General features: G+C 44.0%; 1 protein-coding gene across 12 annotated transcripts in view; it reads right to left on the bottom strand.

Annotated features, from left to right (window-relative positions):
• The window catches only part of herc1 (HECT and RLD domain containing E3 ubiquitin protein ligase family member 1), a 217,426-nt gene that overhangs the window by 22,166 nt on the left and 170,441 nt on the right, over positions 1 to 24,819 (bottom strand). For 8 of the 12 annotated variants that reach the window (XM_033014841.1, XM_033014843.1, XM_033014849.1 and 5 more), the window contains 17 exons: positions 23,490 to 23,703; positions 22,810 to 23,066; positions 22,088 to 22,215; positions 17,619 to 17,752; positions 17,257 to 17,457; positions 16,425 to 16,555; positions 15,595 to 15,794; positions 12,246 to 12,366; positions 10,699 to 10,854; positions 8,737 to 8,838; positions 8,115 to 8,288; positions 7,703 to 7,996; positions 5,093 to 5,158; positions 4,883 to 5,008; positions 2,668 to 2,806; positions 2,370 to 2,551; positions 730 to 885 (listed from right to left, as the gene is read on the bottom strand). In XM_033014841.1, coding sequence (XP_032870732.1) covers positions 730 to 885; positions 2,370 to 2,551; positions 2,668 to 2,806; positions 4,883 to 5,008; positions 5,093 to 5,158; positions 7,703 to 7,996; positions 8,115 to 8,288; positions 8,737 to 8,838; positions 10,699 to 10,854; positions 12,246 to 12,366; positions 15,595 to 15,794; positions 16,425 to 16,555; positions 17,257 to 17,457; positions 17,619 to 17,752; positions 22,088 to 22,215; positions 22,810 to 23,066; positions 23,490 to 23,703 — 2,781 coding nt within the window. The remainder of the gene's footprint in view (positions 1 to 729; positions 886 to 2,369; positions 2,552 to 2,667; positions 2,807 to 4,882; positions 5,009 to 5,092; positions 5,159 to 7,702; positions 7,997 to 8,114; positions 8,289 to 8,736; positions 8,839 to 10,698; positions 10,855 to 12,245; positions 12,367 to 15,594; positions 15,795 to 16,424; positions 16,556 to 17,256; positions 17,458 to 17,618; positions 17,753 to 22,087; positions 22,216 to 22,809; positions 23,067 to 23,489; positions 23,704 to 24,819) is intronic. The other 4 variants (XM_033014848.1, XM_033014853.1, XM_033014842.1 and 1 more) reach the window with 3 other exon arrangements.

Below are 24,819 nucleotides of genomic sequence, written 5' to 3'. Positions count from 1 at the left end.
ATACCGGGGCAACAATATACTGGGGCAACAATATAACTGGAGCAACAATATACTGGAGCAACAATATAACTGAAGCAACAATATAACTGGAGCAATACTATACTGGAGTAACAATATAACTGGGGCAACAATATAACTGGAGCAACAATATAACTGGAGCAATAATATACTGGAATAACAATATAACTGGAGCAATAATATACTGGAGTAACAATATAACTGGGGCAACAATGTATACTGGAGCAACAATATAACTGGAGCAATAATATACTGGGGCAACAATATACTGGAACAACAATATACTGGAGCAACAATATACTGGAGCAACAATATACTGGAGCAACAATATATTCATTAGGAATAACAATGAGACAATACAAATTAAATGGTGAACAAAGCAATCTGAGGCACAGGTACACAAATCTTTGTAGGTGGTAAAGCTGGTTGTATTAGAAAACAGCACAAGAGATCCTTATTAATAGCAGAACAGTGAGTACATTTGATTAAACACCGATTCACCCTCAGTAGGAGTATAGAGGTCATTTCTAGATATCACACTTCAGGATGTCTCAGCCAGGAGCAGGCTGTGCATGGGATTTATTAGAAAGTCAACGGAGAAAAAGGCCTTTCATTAAGTGGACTGATGGGGACTGGGCTGAAGAGTTAAGAGGAGATTTGAAAACGGGGAGAGAAGTGTTTGTACAGTAAATGAGCAATATAATAGGATACCTGTCCGACTTGATAACCCTCCAATGCTGCCACTCTCTCCGGCAGCTTTTTGTTGGATGTGTTACCGAGTCCTAAACGTCCATAGTCTCCATTTCCAAAGGTGAACAACTTGCCATCTGCCGTAACCACTGCTGAATGCTTAAAGCCGCATGACATCTGTGTGACACAGGAGCAAATTATGTTGAAACTAAGCAATATTCTATGTTTTAGCTGTAAAGATAAGATGATCAGATCATTAATAAATACTGGCCTTTCTAGACATGGCCAAAAAGAGGGCGAGGGGTCTTGGAGAGACAGTGCGTTTGTGGGTTGGGGAAAGAGGCTTGGTGGATCACAATTTGTTTGTGGGCATTGTGCGGAATATACAACTTAACTCGAACGCAGTGCCCCGCCAGCTGAACTTTTACACTGAAGGTGGAGCCACTGGATGATTGATTGAAAATAGCTGAAAGTCAGGGTCGAGGAGTGGGTTTCGACCCTGGAAAACCATAGGAGGTCAAGGAAAGATGGCAGCGTTGCCTCGCCTGAAGTAATCATCACCCGATAATTAAGTACCTATCACATTCAGCAGATATCTCTGCGTAACTCTAATGACCACAGACCTCCAGCCTGAATATTGTGCTTTCACCACAACACTTCTACCAATAAATCAGTCGTGAATCCATACGAACAATCACTGTTAATCCCACTCATCTTAATCTTCTAGATCAGGCCATTGGGGAATTTTATTAAACACCTTATTAAAATCCATGTGGATAACATCTACCGCCCAACCGTCATCGATCACCTTTGTCTATCACATTAGTAAGACATGCCCTGGCACGTACAAAGCCATGCGGAGTGTCCCTAATTAACCCATTCTCTTCCAAATGGGAGTAAATCCTATCCAGAAGAATCCTCTCCAATAGCTTCCCTACCTCTGACGTCAGGCTCACCGGCCTATAGATCGCTGGATTCTACTATCCTTCTTAAACAATAGTCCCCTGGGACCTCGCCTGAACAACGATAATCTTAGGCATAGAGCTCCACTCCCAATCTTAAAACCATGGGAGTGACTTCTTGAATCACGTCTTTAGACTTGTCATCAATGATTAATGAGTTGGGGTGGGATGCTGTCAGATCAGAGATCGGTGCCTGCTAGACCCAAGTTTAGGTAACCTCTAACATTCCTCTCTCCCCCCCCCCCCCACCTTACAACCGCCCCACTCCCTTCCCCTGTGCCCCACCTATTTCTCCCTTCCGCCTCCATTCCTTCCTCCGCCTACACGATTCACAACTCTTCATCCTTTCGTTTCACACTTTATTTTTTATCGCTGGCCTTTGTCCAGCCATCTGCCTATCAAACCCCCTCACCCGTGTTCAACTATTATCTGCCACACTTTGTTCCGTCCCTCCTCTTTCGGGTTTTCTTCCCCTCAATGCACTCAGTCTGAAGAAAGGCCATGACCTGGGATGTCACCTATCCATGTTCTCCACAGATGCTGCCTGACCCGCTGAGTTACTCTAGCACGGTGTCTTTTTTTTGTAAACCAGCATCTGCAGTTCCTTGTTTCTACCTGGCGGAGAGTGCTTTTATATCACGTTTTAAGCCAAGTTTTAGCCCACGAATCATTTACTTATTTTCCTGTATGTAGTCTCACCTGGACAACCTCTTCGCCCTGCAGTGCCTCGATCTGTCGCGGTCTGCGCTGCCGGTCGCTGTTTCCGTGGCCCAGCTTGCCATAATCCCCATCACCCCAACTGAAGACCTCCCCACTTTCCGTCAGTGCCATCGAGTGGCCATCAGATCCACAGGAAGTCACCAACTGCGTCACCACAAAACCTGTCACATGTACACGAGTAGGAACATATCAGTGCAAACAGAGGCAAGAACGATTTGATGATTAACAATAATATCAATTTTTAATAATCAGGCGCCACCGTGCCAAGTCTGGGTACCTTGGAGTGCCGAAATGATGGTTAAGACGTGAAGATCATCTGAATTCCCCTGTCCAAGGCGACCATAGCTTCCTTCCCCACACGCCATCACAGTCCCGTTAGCCTGGATGACAAAAGTGCAATTCTGCCCACAAATAACCTGCAAATGCAAACATGCAAATAAAATTACATGGAATGCTTTGAATTTGAAAACGAGGTGAACTAGATTTGACTTCTCTATTTTCACCAACCATACCCCTTCTCGTGCTGCCCTCCAATCAAGGGAACAACATGCCAAACCTGTCTTTTACCTCATTTCTTCCCAACATCTGTTATCAGGCTGTCATTAGGCAACTGAACCATCCTACCAGCAGCTAGAGAGCATTCCTGAGCTACAATCTACTTCATAGGAGACCCTCTGACTATCTTTGATCAGACTTTATTGGATTTTATCTTGCCCTAAACGCTAGTCACGCTATTCCCTTTATCATGTATCTGTACACTGTGGACGGCTCGATTGCAATCATATATTGTCTTTCTGCTGACTGGTTAGCATGCAACAAAAGCTTTTCACTGTACCTCGATACACGTGGCAATAAACTAAGCAGCCAGGTACTTGGTAGTATTTCTCAGTGAAGCAAAGGTTCACTTGCCCTTCTTCCCATCCAGTGTACTACATTTCATTCGTACAGCGTGGCTTGCTCACATACAAGCCCTCATTGGAAGACTGCTATGCGCAGCATCTCCCTTCATTCTGAGGAGGCGATCTCAATTCCTCATTCAATTTGCAGACTGCCATATTTGTGGCCTCCTGCACTGTTCCAACGAGGCCCAATTTAAATTTGTAGAATATCACTTTGTCTTTCATCTGAGTATTTACCCAATATCAAATTCCATAACATCAGGTCTATTTTTCTAGTTTCAACAGATCTGGCCACATCCATACTGCCTGGTTTGAGGAGCATTCCCCACAGTGTCAGGTTCATCAATGGCTCTGAGCTGCATTTCACGGCTTTTATTGAATTTAATTGAATCCTTTAGTTGTCATTCAGACCTTTCAGTCTGAACGAAATGTCGTTGCCTGCAGCCATACATGTAATAATAAACAACACACAATAAACACAAATTAACATCCACCACAGTGAGTTCACCAAGCACCTCCTCACTGTGATGGAGGCAAAAGTCTTAGGGTTGCTGTCTCTTCCCTCCTCTTCTCCCTCTGCGCTGAGGCGATACCCCACCGGGCGATGGTAAGTCAGTCCCGCAGTTCAAGCTCCGCGGCCCGGGGGTGGTCGAAGCTGCCGCCCTCCAGTCCAGCGGACGCAGTTGTTGCCACGGGAGCTCCGGAAAACAGGCATCAACCTGTGACCCGCGAGCTCCCGACGATGTCATCCACTGGCCCACGGCCGAGCCCCGGATTCAGGTCGCCGCCGCCTCACCCACCGGAGCACCGTCTCTGCCCCGCACCGGGCCGCCCTCATGGGAGCGTCTCAGCCCCGCACCGGGCCGCCCCCACGGGAGCGCCTTCCAGCCGGGAGCCGGGCCGTCCTCACGGGAGCACCTTCCAGCAGGGAGCCGGGCCGCCCACACGGGAGCGCCTTCCAGCCCCGCACCGGGCCGCCCACACGGGAGCGCCTTCCAGCCGCTCCCGTATGTCCCTTTGTGTGTCTCTCTATCTAATTGTCTTCATTAATCCACTATCTAGACATTTCTGTAAAGAATGAAATCACCATGGCCGTTCTAGCTTCACCCCATTAAAGATGTTCCCTTTGTTTCATTCATCACTCCCTCCACCCTCCCCACGTCAAGCTAACTTGTTTTCTCACTTTCCTAGTTCAGATGAAGTCTTCCACCTGAGATATTCATTCTGTTTCTCTTTCCACAGATGCTGGCCGGCCTGCTGAGTGTTTCCAGTTTTTTTCTGTTTATATTTCAGATTTCCAGAATATATGTTTTTTTTTATATTTTCAATTAAATATTATTTCCAGTCATTCTTGTTTTAATATCACAAAAAGCATCTGTCTTAATAATAAGTGAAAAATGAAGCATTTATCTAAAGCTCTCGTAACAATGCATTTGTACAACCACTATAATTTAGGACAGACGGCTTTGAGTCTGATGATTTAGTTCCAAAAAGGATTAAATTAAGTACTTTCCAATTTTTATAGCAATCCCCAAATTTTATAGCAATTGCAATTCCCAAGCTATGTTTACAATGCAAATTCAAAAGTCAAACCTGCTGAGCTTGTGAAAACGAAGGTGCACCAGTTGGTATCATAACATTTCTTCCAGCTTCTGCTAACTGCCCATGGCGTCCTGCTCCCCAAAGATAGACGTCACATTTTCCACCAAGGTGCCAGTCCTACAAGGATAGGAGATGAGTTTTAATATTCTTCGCACGTACACTAAGCACAGGATGCATGTTGCAAAACAAGGGGTCACCTACCTCTGGCCGGGATGTTGCCCAGGACATAATCTGTTCATCCATTCCAGTGAACCATTTACTGTTGTCCTGCAATTGAGAAAACATTGTCAGGATGTGAAACCTACACATGGCCTGATTAATTGATGAAACGAAACGGCATGGACCTTCAGCCCACTGAGTCAAGTCGACTATCAATCAATCACCCGTTCACACTGCTCCTATGTTACCCTGCTTTTGCATCTATTCCCTACGCGCAAGGGGCAATTGACAGAGGCCAACTAACCCGCATGTCTTTGAAAAGTGGGAGTGAACTGGAGCAGCCGGAGTTCAGAGAGAACGTGCAAGCTCCACAAAGAAAGCACCCAAGCTCAGGATCAAACCTGGGTGTATGGCGCCATGAGACAACAGCTCTACCAGCTGTGCCACTGTGCCGCTCTCTAAAGTTCTCTCTGAAATGAATTCCATTTTCAAATGTTGTCGTGTTATAAATGATTGTTTGAAATGTTTAAAAGATAATCATTGAATATAGACTTCAGGCTACTTGCAATGAATCAACCAACTAGAACAGAAATCTACACTAATAACTAATTCCAATCCTTCTTTTCTTTTTTGTACACTTTGGCCTGCTAGGTATATTCCACAGCATCCAATGAGCTACACATTACACAGACAAAGCAACCTGATTTTATCTGTCCCTTCAAGGCTACATTCGGTAATCCAAACTCAATTGATGCAAACTCCCTTTGTTCCACCCATTATCATCGTCCCAACCTCTCTCTTCTGTGACTAATCTGTTTCTCTCTTTCCCAGGTCCTTGAACTAAAACATTAACCGTTTCTCTTTCCACAGATGATGCCTGACCTGCTGCGTGTTTCCAATATTTTCTGCTTTTATTTCAGGTTCCCAGAATCTGCAGTTTCCCAATCTATTTTAACTGTCCTTGGGAAGATGTGTTTAAGAAATTGATTACATTTCTTAATGTAGATGCTGGAAAAATCGACGGTCGACAAAAATGCTGGAGAAACTCAGCAGGTGAGGCAGCATCTATGGGGCGAAGGAACAGGTGACGTTTCGGGTCGAGACCCTTCCGGTGCTGAGCGACCTTCAGGAAGTATTGAAGACCTTCTCACAAAGGCACTCCCAAAATTCTGTTGAATTAGGAATTCCAGAAATTACAGCAGCAATTAAGAGGGAATAGTGACATTTTCATGTCAAGTTAGCCTGCTGCCTGAGGTGGTAGAGGTTGTGGGCTAGGGAGATGCTGCTGCACCAGCCTAGCTGACCAAACATAGCTTTTGGTTTCAGTTTATTATTATCACGTGTCCTGGAGCACTGCGAAAATCAATGTTTTGCAAACAAAGTAGATAAAATGCTGGAGTAACTCAGTGGGACAGGCAGCTGTCTGAAGAAGGGTCTTGACCCGAAACGTCACCCATTCTTTCTCTCTAAAGGTGCTACCTATCCTGCTGAGTTACTCCAGCATTTTGTGTCTATCTTTGATTGAAACCAGCATCTGCAGTTCCTTCCTACACAATACTACACGTAAATAAAATAAAATCTAATGTAAACGGTAGGATAAGATAGAGTACAAAATGTAGTTCTCAACATTACAGGGCAAGAGCAGTGCGCATCTGTAGATGGTGCACATAACAGCCACCAAACATAGACACAGACTGTAAAACAAACATTAAACTGAAGATGGGGAGAGTAGAGAGATAACCCTCGCTCCAACTATAGTCGATGTTATGTGACAATTGCTTCATCCAATACTCTGCCCACTACAACACAATTCAAGTTCCTTGGTGTAAATATCACCAACAATTTGTCCTGGTCCAATCACTTTGATTCCAATGACTCTACTTCCTCACAAGGCCTCTGTCAATTGCATCCGATTTCTGCAGATGCAATGTAGAAAGCATCCTGTTAGGATGCATCGTACATTGACATTGCAAATGCATTCATTGCTCATGACTCCTAGAAATTGAGAGAGTTGGATCACTTCCAGCCTGTTCATTCCTTCTCCCGCCAGGCAGAAAAGACAAAAGCTTGAAAGGGCATGTCAAAATATTCAAGAGGAGCTTCTTCCTTGCTGTTATCAATGGACCTTCTATATGCTCAGGAGATATTTTTCATCCTCCAATTACCTCCCATCTAAGTACCATCTATCCCATTGGAAACCTTCAGACTACCTTTGAAAGGACTTTACTTGCTTTGTCATGCTCTAAATGTCATTCACGTTATTCCTTTATCATGTATCTGTACACTGAATGGCTCAATTGTAATCATGTATTGGTTTTCCACTGACTGGTTAGCACATAATAAAAGCTTTTCACTGTACCTCAGTGCACATGACAATAAACTAAACTCAAACCTCGTTGCAGTCTTTGCTATAAAAAAATCTGCACTTTCATTTTATATATAACACTATATTCTGCACTGTTTGTTTTCTCTTTTGCACTGGTGTCCTCATGTTTAGTATGATTTTCCTGGGTTGCAAGCAAAAACAGTTCTTCACTGTACCTCAGCACATGTAACAATGACAACCAATAATAATAATAAACACGTTACAATACAAACATGTGGATGACATTTTCTCTCTTTCTCCACCCAGAAGCAAACTGACCATCTTACCATCACATGTGCCAGCTCGTCCTCCGGTACTGGTTCAAGGTCTGGGACAGTGAAGCATTCTGGCAACGTTGCTCCTTTTGCTAATGCCTCTGCAGCCTTAACAGTGGTGGAGAAACATTCCAACCAGGACCACTCGGAGGAGTTCCAGGTGGAAGGGTCAGGTAGACAACCGGCATGATGAGGTGGTATTGGTGGGTTACATAAGAGTTGATCGAGTTGAAGGCCTACAGCTAGCGATGCTAAACATTGCATGTACGGACTATGGATAAGTTGGTCTCCACAGATAACATGAGGCTAAAAGCAAAATCAAACCAGTTGTTAGAATAAAGAATGCAATTTTCAATATTTTAAAATTAATTTTGATAGACAGTAATGGTAGCTTGTCCTGTTCCAATCTTGTTGGTTTCATTACCTTTTCATAGGCATATTGCTCCTGCAACATGATTGGTAACCTTTCAAGAAAGGTCCTCATGCACGGGGCCATGTTTAGTCCAATAACTCCTTGTTTCTTCAGTGAAGTTCTACACGTTGCTAAAACATGGTTGCCAGCTATCCATTCATTGGTGCAGTTCACCACCAGCACATCCTTGGTCAATCAGAGCAAATAAGTGGTCATTATGATGTGTTTTTCAAACAGAATTAGCTAAAATCACCACATTTAATCCCATTTAGTTAATAATTCAGAGCTCTCAGGAACTATGCCACAAAATCTGTACAAACAGTGTGTAGATCCTGGCTCTGGGGCATATTTTATATAGTTTTTAATTTAGTTTAGTTGAGTTTAGAGATACGGAGCAGAAACAGACCCTTCAGCCCACCGAGTCCGCGCTGACCAGCAATCCCCACACACTAGCACTATCCTACACTCACAAGGGACAATTTACCATTTACGTAAAACAGTACAGCACAGGAACAGGCCCTTTGGCCCACAATGTCGATGCCTAACGTAATGCCAAGTTAAACTAATCTCCTCTGCCGCAACATAGAACATTCAAAGATAGATAATCTAATGCCAACCACATGTTAGATCTTACCTTTGATCTACTGGAGCAAGCCACAACACCAACGTCAGGGATGCAGGCAATGTTCTGAATAGCACCAGATCCTGTAACCACACTCTGCAGCACACTGCCATCCTGTCAAACACAGAGGGGGGAAAAAAGAGCTCAACATGAAATTTTAACTGGTAGGCAAAAGTGCTGGAGAAACTCAGCGGGTGCAGCAGCATCTATGGAGCGTGGAGCGAAGGAAATAGGCAACGTTGCCTATTTCCTTCGCTCCATAGATGCTGCTGCAGCCGCTGAGTTTCTCCAGCACTTTTGTCTACCTTCGATTTTCCAGCATCTGCGTTCCTTCTTATACATGAAATGTTAACTGATGCTCGGTAGCTTGAGCAAGTTCTGCCTTCATTTTAAATGTGCACAACTGCAAATCTGTAAGGAGGCATCAATTTGTGAATAGGTTTAATTATAAGCTCCAAAATTAGTCAAAGAATGGGGAGAACTGCGTCACACCAAGTATCCTCAAGTGAACTTCCACAGATAAACAGTTACGGAAAAAGCAAGGGTTAGAATGCTTGTGGAAGCCAAACACAGGGAGAATAAAATATAAATTCATTTGAAAAGCCGACCCGAAAAAGCTTGCAAAATGTGCAAATGTAAATTATTGATTCAGGTTCACAGTTTTTATTTATTTTAAATTTTTTATTATAAAGAGCTTCACAATTCTTTTCTCTGACACTACTCCGGCATTGACACATTGAGGGAAAAGGAAGTAAAGGTGGAGGAGAGGTCATGAATAGGCGACATTTTGGTCTGGACCCTTCTTTGGACTGAAGTGTCCCTGACACAAACCGTCCTTTATCCATTTCCTGCCTGACTTGCTGAGTCAAGGGCCTGTCCCACTTACGCGACCTTGGCTTGCAAATTATGCGACCTCGTGATCGCTTGAGGCGTAAGGGCACTGTATGGCCGCGCGGGGCCGGTCCCACTTAGAAGCGCGGAAGGGTTGGTCCCGACATCGCGCGGGGCTCCGAAATTCTTGTAGTGGCCGAAATCCTTGCGCACCAACGGCCTATCGGCCTGCGTACGCACGCAGGCGCATTACAGTCGTGTGCAGCGTCTTGACGGAGTACGCCTAGCGCGTGGCGTTGCGTGATGACGTCACCGCCCGCCGCCCAAATTCAGTCAGCCCGCCTCCTGCCCAGCTGATTTGTCAGCATGGCGTAAATGACGTCACGTGCGACCTCCGCTTCCGGTCGGTCGCGCCAAACACACGGAATTGCATGCAAGTGGGACAGGCACTTTATGTCAGCACCTTGACCTCTACGCAAGATTCCGGCAACTGTAGTTCCTTGTGTCTGAGGAGAGATGGCGGTTGGAGGCAAGGGGAGAGAAAATCAATGGAAAGACACATTCACTCTGAAAGGTCTAGACAGAAAGACTTGCATTTGTAAACTATCTTTCGTGTCATCAGGCAGTTACAGCTGATGAGGTAGATTTGAAACGTGCCATTGTGCAATGTGCACAGGTTGCTTACAAGGCAGGAAAGTCACAAAGTCCCATTCTCAGTGAGGTTGATTAAGACGTAAATGCTGGCCAGCATTACTCTACTCTTCTTCAAAATAATGCCAGTGGAACTTTTCCATTGATTGTTTAAAGTCTCATCTGAAACGTTGGCGCTTCCAACACTGCAGTACCACACTGGACAGGGAGCCAAGACCTATTCTAATATCTCTAGACCAAACATCTGATCCAAAGCCAAGAGTGAAACCAACTGAGTCATGGCTGAAGTGTCCTCAGTGGACATCTAATTACCAAAATAAGTACATTTTATGAGAAGAACATGTTTATAAAAGATAGTAATGAGTCATTTCAGAGCATGATTATTTCTAAATCAAGTTTTTCTTTGCGCAAGAAGGCAATATAGATATAGATATATATAGATATATAAAATATATACTGGATGTATTAACATATAAGAGTCTAATCCCTTACCCTAAGTGACCAAATGTTCATCAGCCCACCAAGTCCTCCCGACACCAAGACCAGCCCATCAGAGTTGAAGCAAACACTTCTCACTGGAGTGAGGTGCCCTTTCAGTTGGTAGATGCACGTTGCCTCCTCAGCTTTCCTATATCCACTCTTCAAATTCTATTGCAACAAAGTATTAAAGAGAAATAGTCAATATTAAATAAAGTAAAAAACATTACTGCACTGAAAAATGACAGTGATCTACTCAAAAGAGATATAGTCACCATGTAATTACTGTGCTTCAGAGATATACCAAGAAACAATTTGGTCATAGTACATCAAACAATAACAAACACTGATCTTTCTGTCCTTGGCCTCTATTGTCAAGAGTGAGGCCAAACATATACTGGAGGAACAACAGGGCAGCTTACAACCCAGCGGTATGGCATTGATTTCTCTAACTTCAAGTAACCCTTGCATCCCCACCTCTCTCCATCCCTCCCCCACCCAAGTCATACCAGCTTGTTGAGTCTCATTGTCTATATTCATTTTCACCTATGCCACAGCTAATGACCCATTTCCTTTATCATCATTACTTGTTCATTTGTTCTTTTTCTCTCCACATCACCGTCTATATTTCTCGTTTCCCTTTCAGTCAGAAGGGTCTCGACCCAAAACGTCACCTATTCCTTTTCTCCAGAGATGCTGTCTGAACCGCTGAGTTACTCCACCTTTTTGTGTCAATATTTGGTTTAAACCAGCATCTGCAGCTCCTTCCTACACAATATTATAATATTTATACATTTCTGAGATAAAGAACCGTTTTTTTTAACCTCAAATAAATGTTTGAGTGGATGGATGGTGGGGGAAGTTTTTTTTTAGAATAAAAGAAACTGCAGATGGCGGTTTACACAAAAGGAAACAAAGTGCTGGAGTAACTCAGCAGGTCAGGCAACAACTGTGGAAAACATGGATAGTTGACGTTTCAGGTCGAGACCCTTCTTCAGACTTTTTTTTTCTAGTTTCTAGGAATACAGCATAAAAACCGGCTTTTCGGCTCAGAGTCCATGCTGACCATCGATCACCCGTTCACGCTAGTTCTGTTATCTCACTTTATCATCTACTCCAGACACATGAGGGGCAAATTACAGAGGCCAATTAACCTACAAACTTGTAAATCTTTAGGATGTGAGATCAAAGCAATTGGAGAAAACATGTGGTTATAGGGACAACATGCAAACTCCACACAGACAGCACCCAAGATCGGCTGGAAACTCATTTCATACAGTGGAAATGAAGCCCATAATACTTTAATTTGATGGGCTCATCAATATGCTTCAATTTTACAGAGATTCTATAGTAAGTGCGCGGTGAGGAGGTGGGGGTTAGTGAGTGGATGGTGAAAGGATTAAAGTCACGAGAGGGCAAAGCTTTCCTTTTAGGACTTGCAAGAATTGGAATATGATTAAACTGAAAGGTATAAACTTCTAAATATCCTTCCAGACTCCCAACAACATTAACCCTTTACTGGCTGGGCAAATCTGATGAATGAAATGTTAGTAAGAATTCACCTTTATTTGGCTCTTTGTTCCTTGCTCCCACCATTCTTCAGAGCTGCTGGAAGCGGACAGTGATATTTTGGAAACATCCTGGGGAACAGTCCAGACACACACCAAACCATTCTGACAACCACTAGGGAGGGAGAGAGAGAGAGAGAGAGAGAGAGAGAGTAAAAGGTTGTTCATACAGCTGGCCCATCCATGTTGCTCTATCACATTCATTCAAGACCAAGACCAAGCCACTTCTCAGGGCTTTGTTGCGCAATGCTATGACCTTCCAGATCATCCCTTTTGGATTTGGCTGGTACGTCCATGTGAACCGCCCCGTCGAGCAGCGAGAAGGGGTGGAAGTCTGGGTTACTCAAGGATTTAAGAAAAATCCAGATTGTGAAATGTGGCGCAAGTTGCCTCTTCTTGATGATCCCGGTAGATTGCAGCTTCAGGGGAAGCCTGCCAAGCCGCTCCCTCACATCCAAACTAAGACGGGTAAACTGCAGCCTGCAGGAGGAAGCTGCCGAGCCCGTCTCCAACTTGTTGGACCAGGTGGACCCACTGGCCTGGGAGGGGGAAGCCGCCATGTCGTCCGCTACTCGTCCCCCAAAGACCAGAAGGATGGTGCAAGTGATGATGGACGGGACGGGTGAGGAGCAAGGCCAGTAGGAGAGGAGAGGGAACTGGGGTCTGGCCTACCACGCCCATCGCGGTCGGCATACCCGGGGAACAAAGGTGGACAGCGAGGAGACGGACGTGGCATCCTTGGAAGGAGATGGCTGAAGATCTGCGACAGCCTGGGACTTGCCGGGAATAGGAACTAGAACGTGGACTTTGAACATGGCGCCTCTTGCATGCGGGCTCAGTACACTATTTCTGTACACTTGCGATACAGGAATCGGGGATAAGGTGCACTGTTTGCACCGTTTGTGTGACAATCAAAGCATTGCGATGATTCATCTCCTTCAGGCAAAAATTTAAAAGATCCTTGATCAAAAATTATGAAGTATACGCAGTTATGAAGTTATTTCTTAGGCCAGCAAATTAATATTTATTGATATTATTAACGCAAGCTGCAAAAAAAAAAAATCACACTTTAATGATAATGAGACATGGGCCACCCAATTATCATTCCTATTCCTCGTCAGTACAAGGCGTGTGCTGATATCACCCATATTATGAAGGTCCCACCCATATTGCTGCTGCAAATGCCACAGCTCTCCCTCAGCAGGGAGTTCCATTAAAAGGTCTATTATTATTAGATTATTATCTGAATGGTGGCCGATTAGGAAAAGGGGAGATGCAACGAGACCTGGGTGTCATGGTACACCAGTCATTAAAAGTAGGCATGCAGGTGCAGCAGGCAGTGAAGAAGGCGAATGGTATGTTAGCATTCATAGCAAAAGGATTTGAGTATAGGAGCAGGGAGGTTCTACTGCAGTTGTACAGGGTATTGGTGAGACCACACCTAGAGTATTGCGTACAGTTTTGGTCTCCTAATCTGAGGAAAGACATTCTTGCCATAGAGGGAGTACAGAGAAGGTTCACCAGACTGATTCCTGGGATGTCAGGACTTTCATATGAAGAAAGACTGGATAGACTCGGTTTGTACTCGCTAGAATTTAGAAGATTGAGGGGGGATCTTATAGAAACTTACAAAATTCTTAAGGGGTTGGACAGGCTAGATGCAGGAAGATTGTTCCCGATGTTGGGGAAGTCCAGAACAAGGGGTCACAGTTTAAGGATAAAGGGGAAATCTTTTAGGACCAAGATGAGGAAAACCTTTTTGCACACAGAGAGTGGTGAATCTCTGGAATTCTCTCCCGCAGAAGGTAGTTGAGGCCAGTTCATTGGCTATATTTAAGAGGGAGTTAGATGTGGCCCTTGTGGCTAAAGGGATCAGGGGGTATGGAGAGAAGGCAGGTACAGGATACTGAGTTGGATGATCAGCCATGATCATATTGAATGGCGGTGCAGGCTCGAAGGGCCGAATGGCCTACTCCTGCACCTATTTTCTATGTTTCTATTAATAAGGGAAGCAAAAATTACCTTAAACACGCTGGAGGAACTCAGCGGGTGAGGCACCAACTATGGAGAGAAGGAATAGGCGACGTTTCGGGTCGAGGCCCTTCTCTTCAGTCTGAAGAAGGGTCTCGACCCGAAACGTCGCCTATTCCTTCGCTCCATAGATGCTGCCTCACCCGCTGAGTTCCTCCAGCATTTTTGTCTACCTTTGATTTTACCAGCATCTGCAGTTCTTTCTTAAACTTAAACACAGACAAGGCACCTAATGATGTGTCAGAATGTAATAATCATTTTGATTGTTATGGACATATAAACAGGTGATCAGTATGTCTGCGTTATGCCTTAGTTCAACTTTTATCACCAATAAATACTAATGATGTTTGAACGGATATGACAGAATAACTACAAAAAACCCCGGGCACTTGTGACCCATTAACATTAGACACCATGCTTCTATTCTCCATGTCTTGGGCTAGTTGTTTGACCCTACTTGGCTTTGTATCTGTATCTTACACACTCCCTGGTTAACTCATGTCATTGATGACCCAAGAGATTACCAATATCCAAGAAATTACTTTGATTTACTGAGGTCATTTGCACATCATCTATTAATCTCTAACCTTTTTTCCAGTTAAAATCAAACAGCTGCAGGGGCCATTGTTGTAAAAATCAAAGGATTCAGATCACTCGTGTGGGAAGGAACTGCAGATGCTGGTTTAATCCGAAGATAGACACAAAAAGCTGGAGTAACTCAGGTAGCATCTCTCGAGCGAAGGAATGGGTGACGTTTCGGATTGTGAACCTTCTTCTTCAGTCTGAAGAAGGGTCTCGACCCAAAACACCACCATTCATTCCTTCTCTCCAGAGATGCTGCCTGTTCTACTCCAGCTTTTTGTGTCTATCATCGATTCAGATCACTCTCTCTCAAAGGCTGGGAACAATCATGGTATTTATGTTTCTGATTTTCAGTATCTGTTGTAATTTGCATGATGTTTCATTAAACGTATTTACCTACTGGTCTCTTGCTGCTTGGCCATTTCATTTAACCTTCTAAATGAACTGAATCCTCCACTTACAGTTCCAATGTTTAGTATTACATTGTAAGCATCATGTCATGTATGCAAGCTAAAGTTGGCTTGAAAGATTATTTAAAGGAAGCCTTGTCATTAACATTACATAATAATAAAAACAACAAAGCATGATGTAATCAGGTAAAGAATTAATTCCACTGCGATACTCTTACTAATATCCAAAATAACATCTCAGCATCAAATTCTGACTGACATTTAACCAGTGAAGGAACTGTGGCCAGGAACAGTAAAAGCTTTGAAACCTTTCTACCCACCTGGCCAACATGAGGCGCAACTTGAATCCCTTTCCCAGATGACTGCACCAAGTGACGTTATTCACCAACGCTGGATGAGACAGCTTGTATAGACAATTCCAGCTGTCGCCCGCAAAGCTCCATAGTTTGACGGTGGTTTCTTTGGCACAGCTCATAAGCAACTGTCCTAATGGGTCCCACTTTATACAAGCGATACTTTCCTTGTGTGGAGAGGATACAGCCGATTACATTCTACTATTTTCAGAGATTTACAAATTTACTTACATTTTCAAATCTATGCCAACGTTGTAACTTTCTTGCAGATTTTTGCACAATAGCCTTTTATGATAATAAATATGCACAGATATTAAGAAACCTATCTGGCTCCACATAAAAGAGATGGTGGTAAAGAGATGGGATAGCCCTGGTATTAAAGATAGAATACACTCCAAAGACTTACAGGTTTGTAGGGTCATTGGCATCGGTAAAACTGTAAATTTTCCCTAGTGTGTAGGTTAGTGTTAGTGTACGGGGTGATCACTGGTTGACGCGGAATCGATGGGCCAAAGGGCTTGTTTCCTATGCTGCATCTCTAAATCAGTTTGGGTGGGATGAACAAATAGCAAGGGGCAGAAAACATTGGTAGTTCCTCAAATGTTGGTCAAGTAGCGCACAGTAACTGGGTTAACACAACCATTGGGAACATGACATATGACGTAGGCAAATCAAATCAGCAACAGAAGTGAAGGACAAATTTGTGGAGTGAATTAGAGAGATTTTCAAAATGAGACCCATGAGAAAACAGTGAGGGCAGAAGGAGGCAGTGTTCAAACTGTAGATGTTTAACCTACCTTGTGTGCATCAATCATAACAACTGTTCCCTTCTCCAGAGGTTCCTTGGTGCCAATCAGCAGTTTCCCATCTGCGTATCCCACCGCAAATGGCTTGTCCTCACTATACCACGCGATGGCCATGACAGCAACTGCAGACAGCAAACAGCAATTGTAAAAACACCCCAAAACCTAAACAGGTAAACGTCGACCAATACCAACACTTATCCTCATTATAATCATCTCTGAAATGCAAAGCACCAAATCTAGAACTATGTGCAAGGAAAAAACAGGTACAATTAATCATAAATGAGACCAATGCATTTTTACGAGCTGTTTAAGAAGGAACTGCAGATGCTGGAAAATCGAAGGTAGACAAAAGTGCTGGAGAAACTCAGCGGGTGCAGCAGCATCTATGGAGCGAAGGAAATAAGCAACGTTTCGGGCCGAAACCCTTCTTCAGACAGAATGCGTTTATTTAGTTCAACTTAACACATTATGGCCTGTATTCAGTAGCTTGTACACCCAGGAATGAAGGAGACTACAGAAAATGGCATTCACTACCCTGTCCCATCACAGGTACTGACCTCCACATCATCAGAGGGATCTATAGGAGGTGCTACCTCAAACAAGATCCAGAGGTTTACGAGAATGTTCCTGGGGATGATTGGGTTAACATATGATGGCTCTGGGCCTGTAGTTGCTGGAGTTTAGAATGTTGAGGGGTGGAGGGGGGTTCTCATTGAATCTTACCATATAATGAAAGGCCCAGAAAGAGAGCAGGGTCGGAAGCAGAGTTTGGGTAACAATTGCAAACTGGCAAAGAAAGACAAATCCCAGTAAGGGCACTTACCATCCTTCCTGTAGCAATGTTCGAGCTCGACCCGGTGCATGGTACAGGTGTCTACCACCTCAATCAGCCCCAGACTTCCATCCATTCGCCCCACCAGTAGAACTTCTAAAGTGTCACCTGCCCAGCTTGCTACGGGACCTTCTTCAGGCCAAGCAAGAGCAGAAACCCAGTGTGGCTGGACGTCCAAAAGCCCCTTGCCTCCTGCAGAAGAAGAATTGATGACTAACTACATACAGTTTCCAAATAAAACAGATGGATGTTTATGGTGCTCCACTTTAGTTGCAGTTGCTAATAACATGTGGTACAATTCAAAGCTTTATGAATGTAGCTTTAAAGGGTATAAAATAGGTGACGAGTCATACCAGTGATTTGCCAGATGTTGACCACCTTCTCCAATGCCGCTGCAATGTATTTTCCGCTGACGCTCCAGCAAACAAGGGACAAATTCGGATCACAAGGTGATCCCAGGGAGCCCAGGTCTTCTGCACTAACTTCTCTGTTTAAAGACAAAGCAAGTTTCACCATTACTTGTATCCAAAATGCATTTTACTTGTGTTTACTGCAAATAACTCACGGTAGTAAAGTGGTATAGGAAAGATTGTGCATGAGTAATTATCCCGAGGCACATTCAAATTTCACCAAGCCCAAACAACACGATTGACACAAACGCCTATCCGAATCACTACAATTACCAGAGGAAAGAAGGTATTATCCACCAAGTCCACGCGATTTTTAATTGCTCTCTGAAGTGCCTCTCACGTTATTCACTTTTATCTAACTAAAATTAAAATTGACAGACAACGCCTCTTTAACCTTGGCACTAGATTTGACAAAGACACACCCAGACTACCCTCACCCTCTTCACTAGCATCTATGGGCATGTATTAGAATCGGAGGTGCTTAACTGAGGAACAGCCCGGCTTCACGATAATCAAACTGGACACAATATATGGTTCCATCCAACAACAGCACAGACCCACCAGGGAGGCAATTGCTGGGAGACCTTAACATTAGATTCTGGACCCCATGGCTTTTCACAGCATTGGTTCAAGAATGACCCTGATCATTGATACCAACTCTCCTTCCTCGCAGGCACATTAGTACTCCACTTGGAAAGGTAACACGGGCAGCAAGGGCATACGGTGCAGTCTGGATGGCGACTGTAATGGCATTACCCAGGGGACAGTGCAAGAGTGGGCCTGTGGCAGAAGTGCACCAAATGAAGGAAAACCCTGCACAACCTCACATATCTGTCATGGTTGCACCAGTCCATAACTGATCAATCCAGTGATCAGTGGAGATGTTGTTTTACGACACCCTCTATAATAATGCAGAAAGGGAATTGCGCAGAACAGAACAAGTAGCTTAAAAAATGGGCATCCTGAAGGTGCCAGGTAAGCTCAGTCAGACACAAGCTGCAGCAATACAGCCTGGTACAACCCCTAACCTTACTGTCAGTCTCAGCCATACATCCAATATTGGCTCAGTGAGAAGAGCTTGCAAGGAGCAGCAATGAGCAAACCTGGTGTAAGCCTGACCCAAAACCTGAACAAGCTGCATATAGGACACCATACTTGTAAACAGTGGAAGCCTTAATCTGTCGGCCACGCTGAGCAACCAACAGATTAGATCAAAGCTCTCCAAGTCCTGTCACATCTTGTGAGTGCTTTAATTTCACTAAATGGGAGGAGACAGTTCCATGAATCTCTAATCTTGATGATAACAGAACCTTGTTGACAAACACAAAATCAAGGCAGAAGCATTTTCAAATAGGCCGAGATGTGAGTGGATGATCCACCTCGACCTCCTCTGGAGGCCTTAGCCTTATAGAAGCCGGTGTAAGTACATGCAAAGCCAAGATTCTCCATTGCTTAAGTAGAGATGGTTAAAAGCTTCAAGTTCTTAGGAGTAAATATTATCAGTAATATGTACTGGACCAGCCACATCTAAACTATGTCCAAGAAAGCACACTAACACCTCTACTTCCTGAGAAGGCTTAGGAAGTTTGACATGTCACCAACAACCCTCCCCAACTTCTACAGATGTGCCGCAGAAAGCATTTTATTGGGACACATCACAGCCTGGTTTGGGACCAGTTCGGTCCAAGACCGCAAGAAATTGCAGAGAGTTCATAAGTGATAGGAGCAGAATTAGGCCATTTGGCCCATAAACTCAACTCCGCCATTCAATCATGGCTAATCTATCGCTCTCTCCTAACCCCATTCTCCTGCCTTCTCATATCCCTGACAGCTGTACTAATCAAGAAATTATCTATCAATGCCTTCAAATATCCATAGACATGGCCTGCACAGCCTGAGCTGTGGATGTAACCTAGACTATCATGCCTCCTTTCCAGTGACTCCATCTACACTTTATGCTGCCTTGGCAAGGCAATCAAGGACCAGTCTCACTCCCTCGTCTCCCCTCTTCCATCAGACAAGAGGTACAGAAGTTTGAAAACACATACCTCCAGATTCAGGGACAGTTTCTTCCCAGCTGTTGTCAGGCAACTAAACCATTCCAATAACAACAAAGTGCTGTCCTGACGTGTCATCTACTTCATTGGAGGCCTTTGAACTATCTTTAATTGGACATGCACTAAATGTTGTACCCTTTATCCTGTATCTATACACTGTGGACGGCTTGATTGTAATCATGTATATATTTTTTATTTGACTGGATAGCACGCAACAAAAAGCTTTTCACTGCACCTCGGTACACGATACAATAATAATAAACCAAACTAAAACTACAGCACTGACATCCAACTAATCAAATCTATTATTGGAAACGCAATAATATCCTTCTTAAACAATCAAATCTATTATTGGAAACGCAAGAGACTGCAGAGGGTGGAATTTGGAGCAAAAATAAAACTGCTGAAAGAACTCAACGGGTCAAGAAGCATCTATGGAAGGGAAGGTTGACATTTCAGGTAGAGATCCAGCATCAGAGTGCCTGATGCCCCTTTACTCTCAAATCATTATCAGAGATGGGAGAAGGGACTGACTATCTAGTTGAGCATCACTTAAGGGCCTGTCCCACTTTGCAATTTTTTCGGCGACTGACAGCATCATGGTAGTCATGGTCGCCAAAAGATTTTGACCATTTCAAAATCCAGCGGCGATAAAAAAAAGTTGCGACACATAAACACGCCTCAAACGTCATCACACCGCGTCACCCCACAAAATATTTGTGACCTGATAGGTCAGTCAATGATGCCGGCAGTCGCCAAAAAAATCACCAAGTGGGACAGGCCCTTAACTCTTTGTGTAGGAAGGAACTGCAGTTGCTGGTTTAAACCGAAGATAGACACAGGTGCTTCTGAAGAAAGGTCTCGACCCGAAATGTCACCCATTCCTTGTCTCCAGAGATGCTGCCTGTCCCACTGAGTTACTCCAGCTTTTTGTGTCTATCACTTACTCTTTGTTGAGCTGCTCTCTGTTGCCTGTTTGGGTTTTCTCTGCACCTTTCAGCTCCAGACCCATTACAGCAATAGTCTGATGACTGACAGAAGAATCTAAATCCAGACCAGAGTGTCTTTGACATCAAGGCACCGTTTGACTCATCAAGGAATCAAGTTGAAGTCAGTGGAAATCAGGAGTAAATTCTCCACTGGTCAAAGTAAAAAAAACCCAAAGGCAGGCAGGCAGCTGGGCCCATTTTAGTAACCGGAGCTTACCTGACCCGACCCGACTAGCAGTGTAATCAATGTTGCGGGGCAACAGTTTGTGTGTGTGATATAGGGTTAGATTCATAATTCTGTCAGTTCATACTTCTTGTCAAGAATAAAATTTGACTCTGGTAATTGTCTTTTTTAATGTTTTTTAAATCATTTCTTTTTAAATGGCTCACAAGCAGTGGTTGAGTTGATTTTGTAGTAACCGGAACCTACCCGACCCGACCCGACTCGCAGGGTAATTGACATTGCGGGGGAAGTTTTTGTGTGTGATATAGGGTTAGATTCATAATTCTGTTAGTTCTTGTTAAAGAATAAAATGTTTATAAACACACATACATGAATGTGATATAAATGTATATAATCATATAACACACACAATTATATTTCTTCTGATCCAATGATGAACTTTATTTCAGACTAGACAAGGGACATTAAATAAGAAACATTGTAAACCTCCCCGCAACTTCACACACACTAGGCCTTATCCCACCCCTCAACTCTCCCCCCCCCCCCCCGGCACTCCCTCGCCTGCCCCCACACCAAAATGTCTCCCCCCCTCCTATGCCCCTCTCCCCACTGCCCCGGGACGTGCACCCCCTCTCCCCGGGCCGCTCCCTCCCTCTCCCGCTGCCCCAGGCCGCGCACCCCCTCTCCCGCTGCCTCGGGCCGCGCACCCCCTCTCCCCGGGCCGCGCACCCACTCTCCCGCTGCCCCGGGCCGCGCACCCCCTCTCCCCGGGCCGCGCACCCCCTCTCCCCGGGCCGCTCCCTCCCTCTCCCGCTGCCCCGGGCCGCTCACTCCCTCTCCCGCTGCGGAAACAAAGATCCGATCTTTGGCCGGAAGCAAGATGGCAGAGCAAGATGGCGGGGGCTGGTTGCTAAAATGGGTCCTATAATCACCCATGAATCTTCCCATGAGCGTACTACGCGTTTGCGTGAGAGTAACCCATCTTGCTCTGCTCTAAGATCTTTGGCTGTAGCTGCTGGGGGTCAATAACTCATTAAAGCAGGAACACAAAAGCAATGTATCACAGATACTAGAAATCTGAACCAGAAAAAGAACATGCTAGAAACACTCAGCAAAGTGTATTGGCAGTAAATGAGATGTCACTCCCACATCCTGTATTTAAATGCGTGAAATGCTACTTACGATTTGTTGAAAATACAGGTTTGCTGTAAAGTGTAATGATTTTTAGTGACACTCCACACTCTAACAGTTCCATCATTGGCACTCGTTGCGAGGAGACCTTTTTTATTGCACCATTCACAAGTAATTACCTTTAAAGGAATTAGAGAAAATTACCTTTGGAAACTGATTTACTTCAATGCAATTAGAACAAGCAGGCCTAATGCATTTATAACATTGTGATCGGTAGCACACCCTATACATTTTAACTGTTAAATCCCTCTCACAGACACAGACTGATCTTCAATTTTCCCTTCTAATCTATCCATTTAAAGTCTAGCCACTTGAAGAACTTTGTCTCAAAAGAATAAGGGAGCTTAATCTACAAGTATAGTGACAGCTGGAGGCACATTGGTGCATCAATACAGTTACTGCGTCACAGCACCAGTGACCTGGGTTTGATCCTGACTCCAGGTGCTGTCTGCACGGAGTGTGTACATTCTCTGTGACTATGTGGTTTTCTCCAGGTACTCCAGTTTCCTCCCACACACCAATGATGTATCGGTGTGTAGATCAATTGGTTTTGGTAAAATTGTTAATTGTTTCTAGTGCATCGGACAGCGTTAGTGAGCGGAGATCGCTGGTCAGCGCGGAGTCTCGGACTCTATGGCCTGTCTCCGCGCTGTATCTCTAAATTAAATTAATATAAACATTTGATCTTTGAGTTACAAAAGCAAGTTTCTTACCCTATTCTGATGTGCTTCCAGCTTGATGAATGGACATTTGCGAAGGTCCCCCGACATGTCAGCAAAAGTCTGCGGTTTGCTTTGGTTATCACGGTCGTGTGCTGCCAGAGTCCGGACGAGCTGCTGAGCAACCCACTGTCTGTGCTGGGAAGATAGTCTAGAGGAGAGGCAGCAAGCTGCTAAGGCATTAGCCAGTTCCAGAGAGCCTACAGCAGAAGGATCATAGGAAGGATGGGCATACAAATGGGCAATAAAACCTGCTTAAACAAAACAGTGAGACAATACCCAGTGAATGATGGTCAAGAAAGCAGCAATGATGATATTGCACTTATCTAAAGCCACATAATTAATTAAGCAAAATGCCTTAATAAAAATATACAAAATATGAGCATTTCAAAATGGATATACTTTTATTTTCAAGTCTTTAGGAGCAAGAAATATAACACTTCTGGTAAAATAAAATACAGTTACAATGACGTATGACTCACTGGTCATTGTCTCAATTTGACGACTGCATGACAGGAAAACTGATGCTGTCAAATTTATTACGGATGCTAAACGCACACATCAAATCCAATTATTAACTCAAAATAATTATACAAAACTTTGAGGTTTGGTTATTGTTAGTACAGTGCACACTGCATTTACCTTCAGAGAACAACCGAAGAGACAAGACCTACCTCTTTTCTCCATCTCTGCCTTGTCGTAGGTTGGTCTCAGTTTTGCACCCTTGTCAGCGAGCAGTGCCACCAATGCTTGAGTCACAACAAAGTTTGGCGAGGTCACAAGCTTATTTTCCTCAGCAATGCCTCGAAGGAAACTGGGGAGAAACTTTCTCTGAATGGGATCATCTATGGTTGTGAGATTCATACCCGTCGCTGCCGAGATCAAGTTCTGGAAAGGTAAGGTGGTTTAGACATAAAATATTGGAGGATGTTTTTACACTTTTAGCGATACAGCACGGAAAGAGGCCCTTTGGCCCGCTGAGTCCGTGCTGACTAGCACTCACACTTCTCCCAACCCCTTTTTAAATGAAGCTTTCAAAAATCCCCTATTGAGATATGCACATTAATACAAACGTTACTGTCTAGTAAACAACTAAAAGAAAAAGAGTAAAATGTTCATGTCACGCTTGGAACTGATACAAAACCGCAGTTATGAGTTTTATTGGTAGACATCACTTTTGTTTTTGGATTAAAATAATACATTAATATGACTTTAACCAATCTCAAAAGAGTTCTATCCGTGCATGACAATTTAAAAATACACCTCTCCAAATGTGAAACATTAATTTGTAACATAAACAAACACATAATGCACAGTAGATACAAAATGCTGGAGTAACTCAGTGGGACAGGCAGCATCTCTGGAGAGATGGACATAATGCACAGTGACATACGGGCACAGAGGAGGGATGAATGGAGATGACTGATGAATTATGTGGCACTGGCCAAAGCTGGAGGTCAAATGCTGGTGCCTCTGACCACCCGCTTAATGCGAGTCTCACCATCAGAGCCAGCCACAGAGCACTGCCCTGCTGAAGAGAAGTCCCCTGTGCTTTATGCCAGGAAAGACGGGTACAATAACAACTCTGAACAGAGCTACTGATCCCATGGGAAGAGTTTGTGCAGATTGAGTTATTTAATATTATTTTAGTGTTCTCAGGTTTTTGGCTGCATTTTAACTGCTTCTTAATATTTAATTTTTAACTTTGTTAATTATTTAACCTCTTCAAATAACTTTTGAATATATCTACCAGATACATTTAAGAATGGATGAAATGCCTTTAAACGCTAGCTTTGGCAAGAGGGGATAAACTTTGGGATATGCTGCTGAGACAACTCAACAGTCTGGAGTCTGCCTCGCCTCTGATCAGCTCGTCCTATCCTCCACATCTGGACCAGTATGGCACGGGGACCATGGGCCACAGGCTAGATCCAGAACAACCTTGTCTAACCAGTCTGTGGCAATGAATGTGGGACAGAGGCGGACTGATGGATTTACAGACTG

This window comes from Amblyraja radiata, chromosome X (assembly GCF_010909765.2).
Source record: "Amblyraja radiata isolate CabotCenter1 chromosome X, sAmbRad1.1.pri, whole genome shotgun sequence".
Taxonomy (NCBI): domain Eukaryota; kingdom Metazoa; phylum Chordata; class Chondrichthyes; order Rajiformes; family Rajidae; genus Amblyraja; species Amblyraja radiata.
This window is presented reverse-complemented; position numbering and strand designations above follow the sequence as displayed.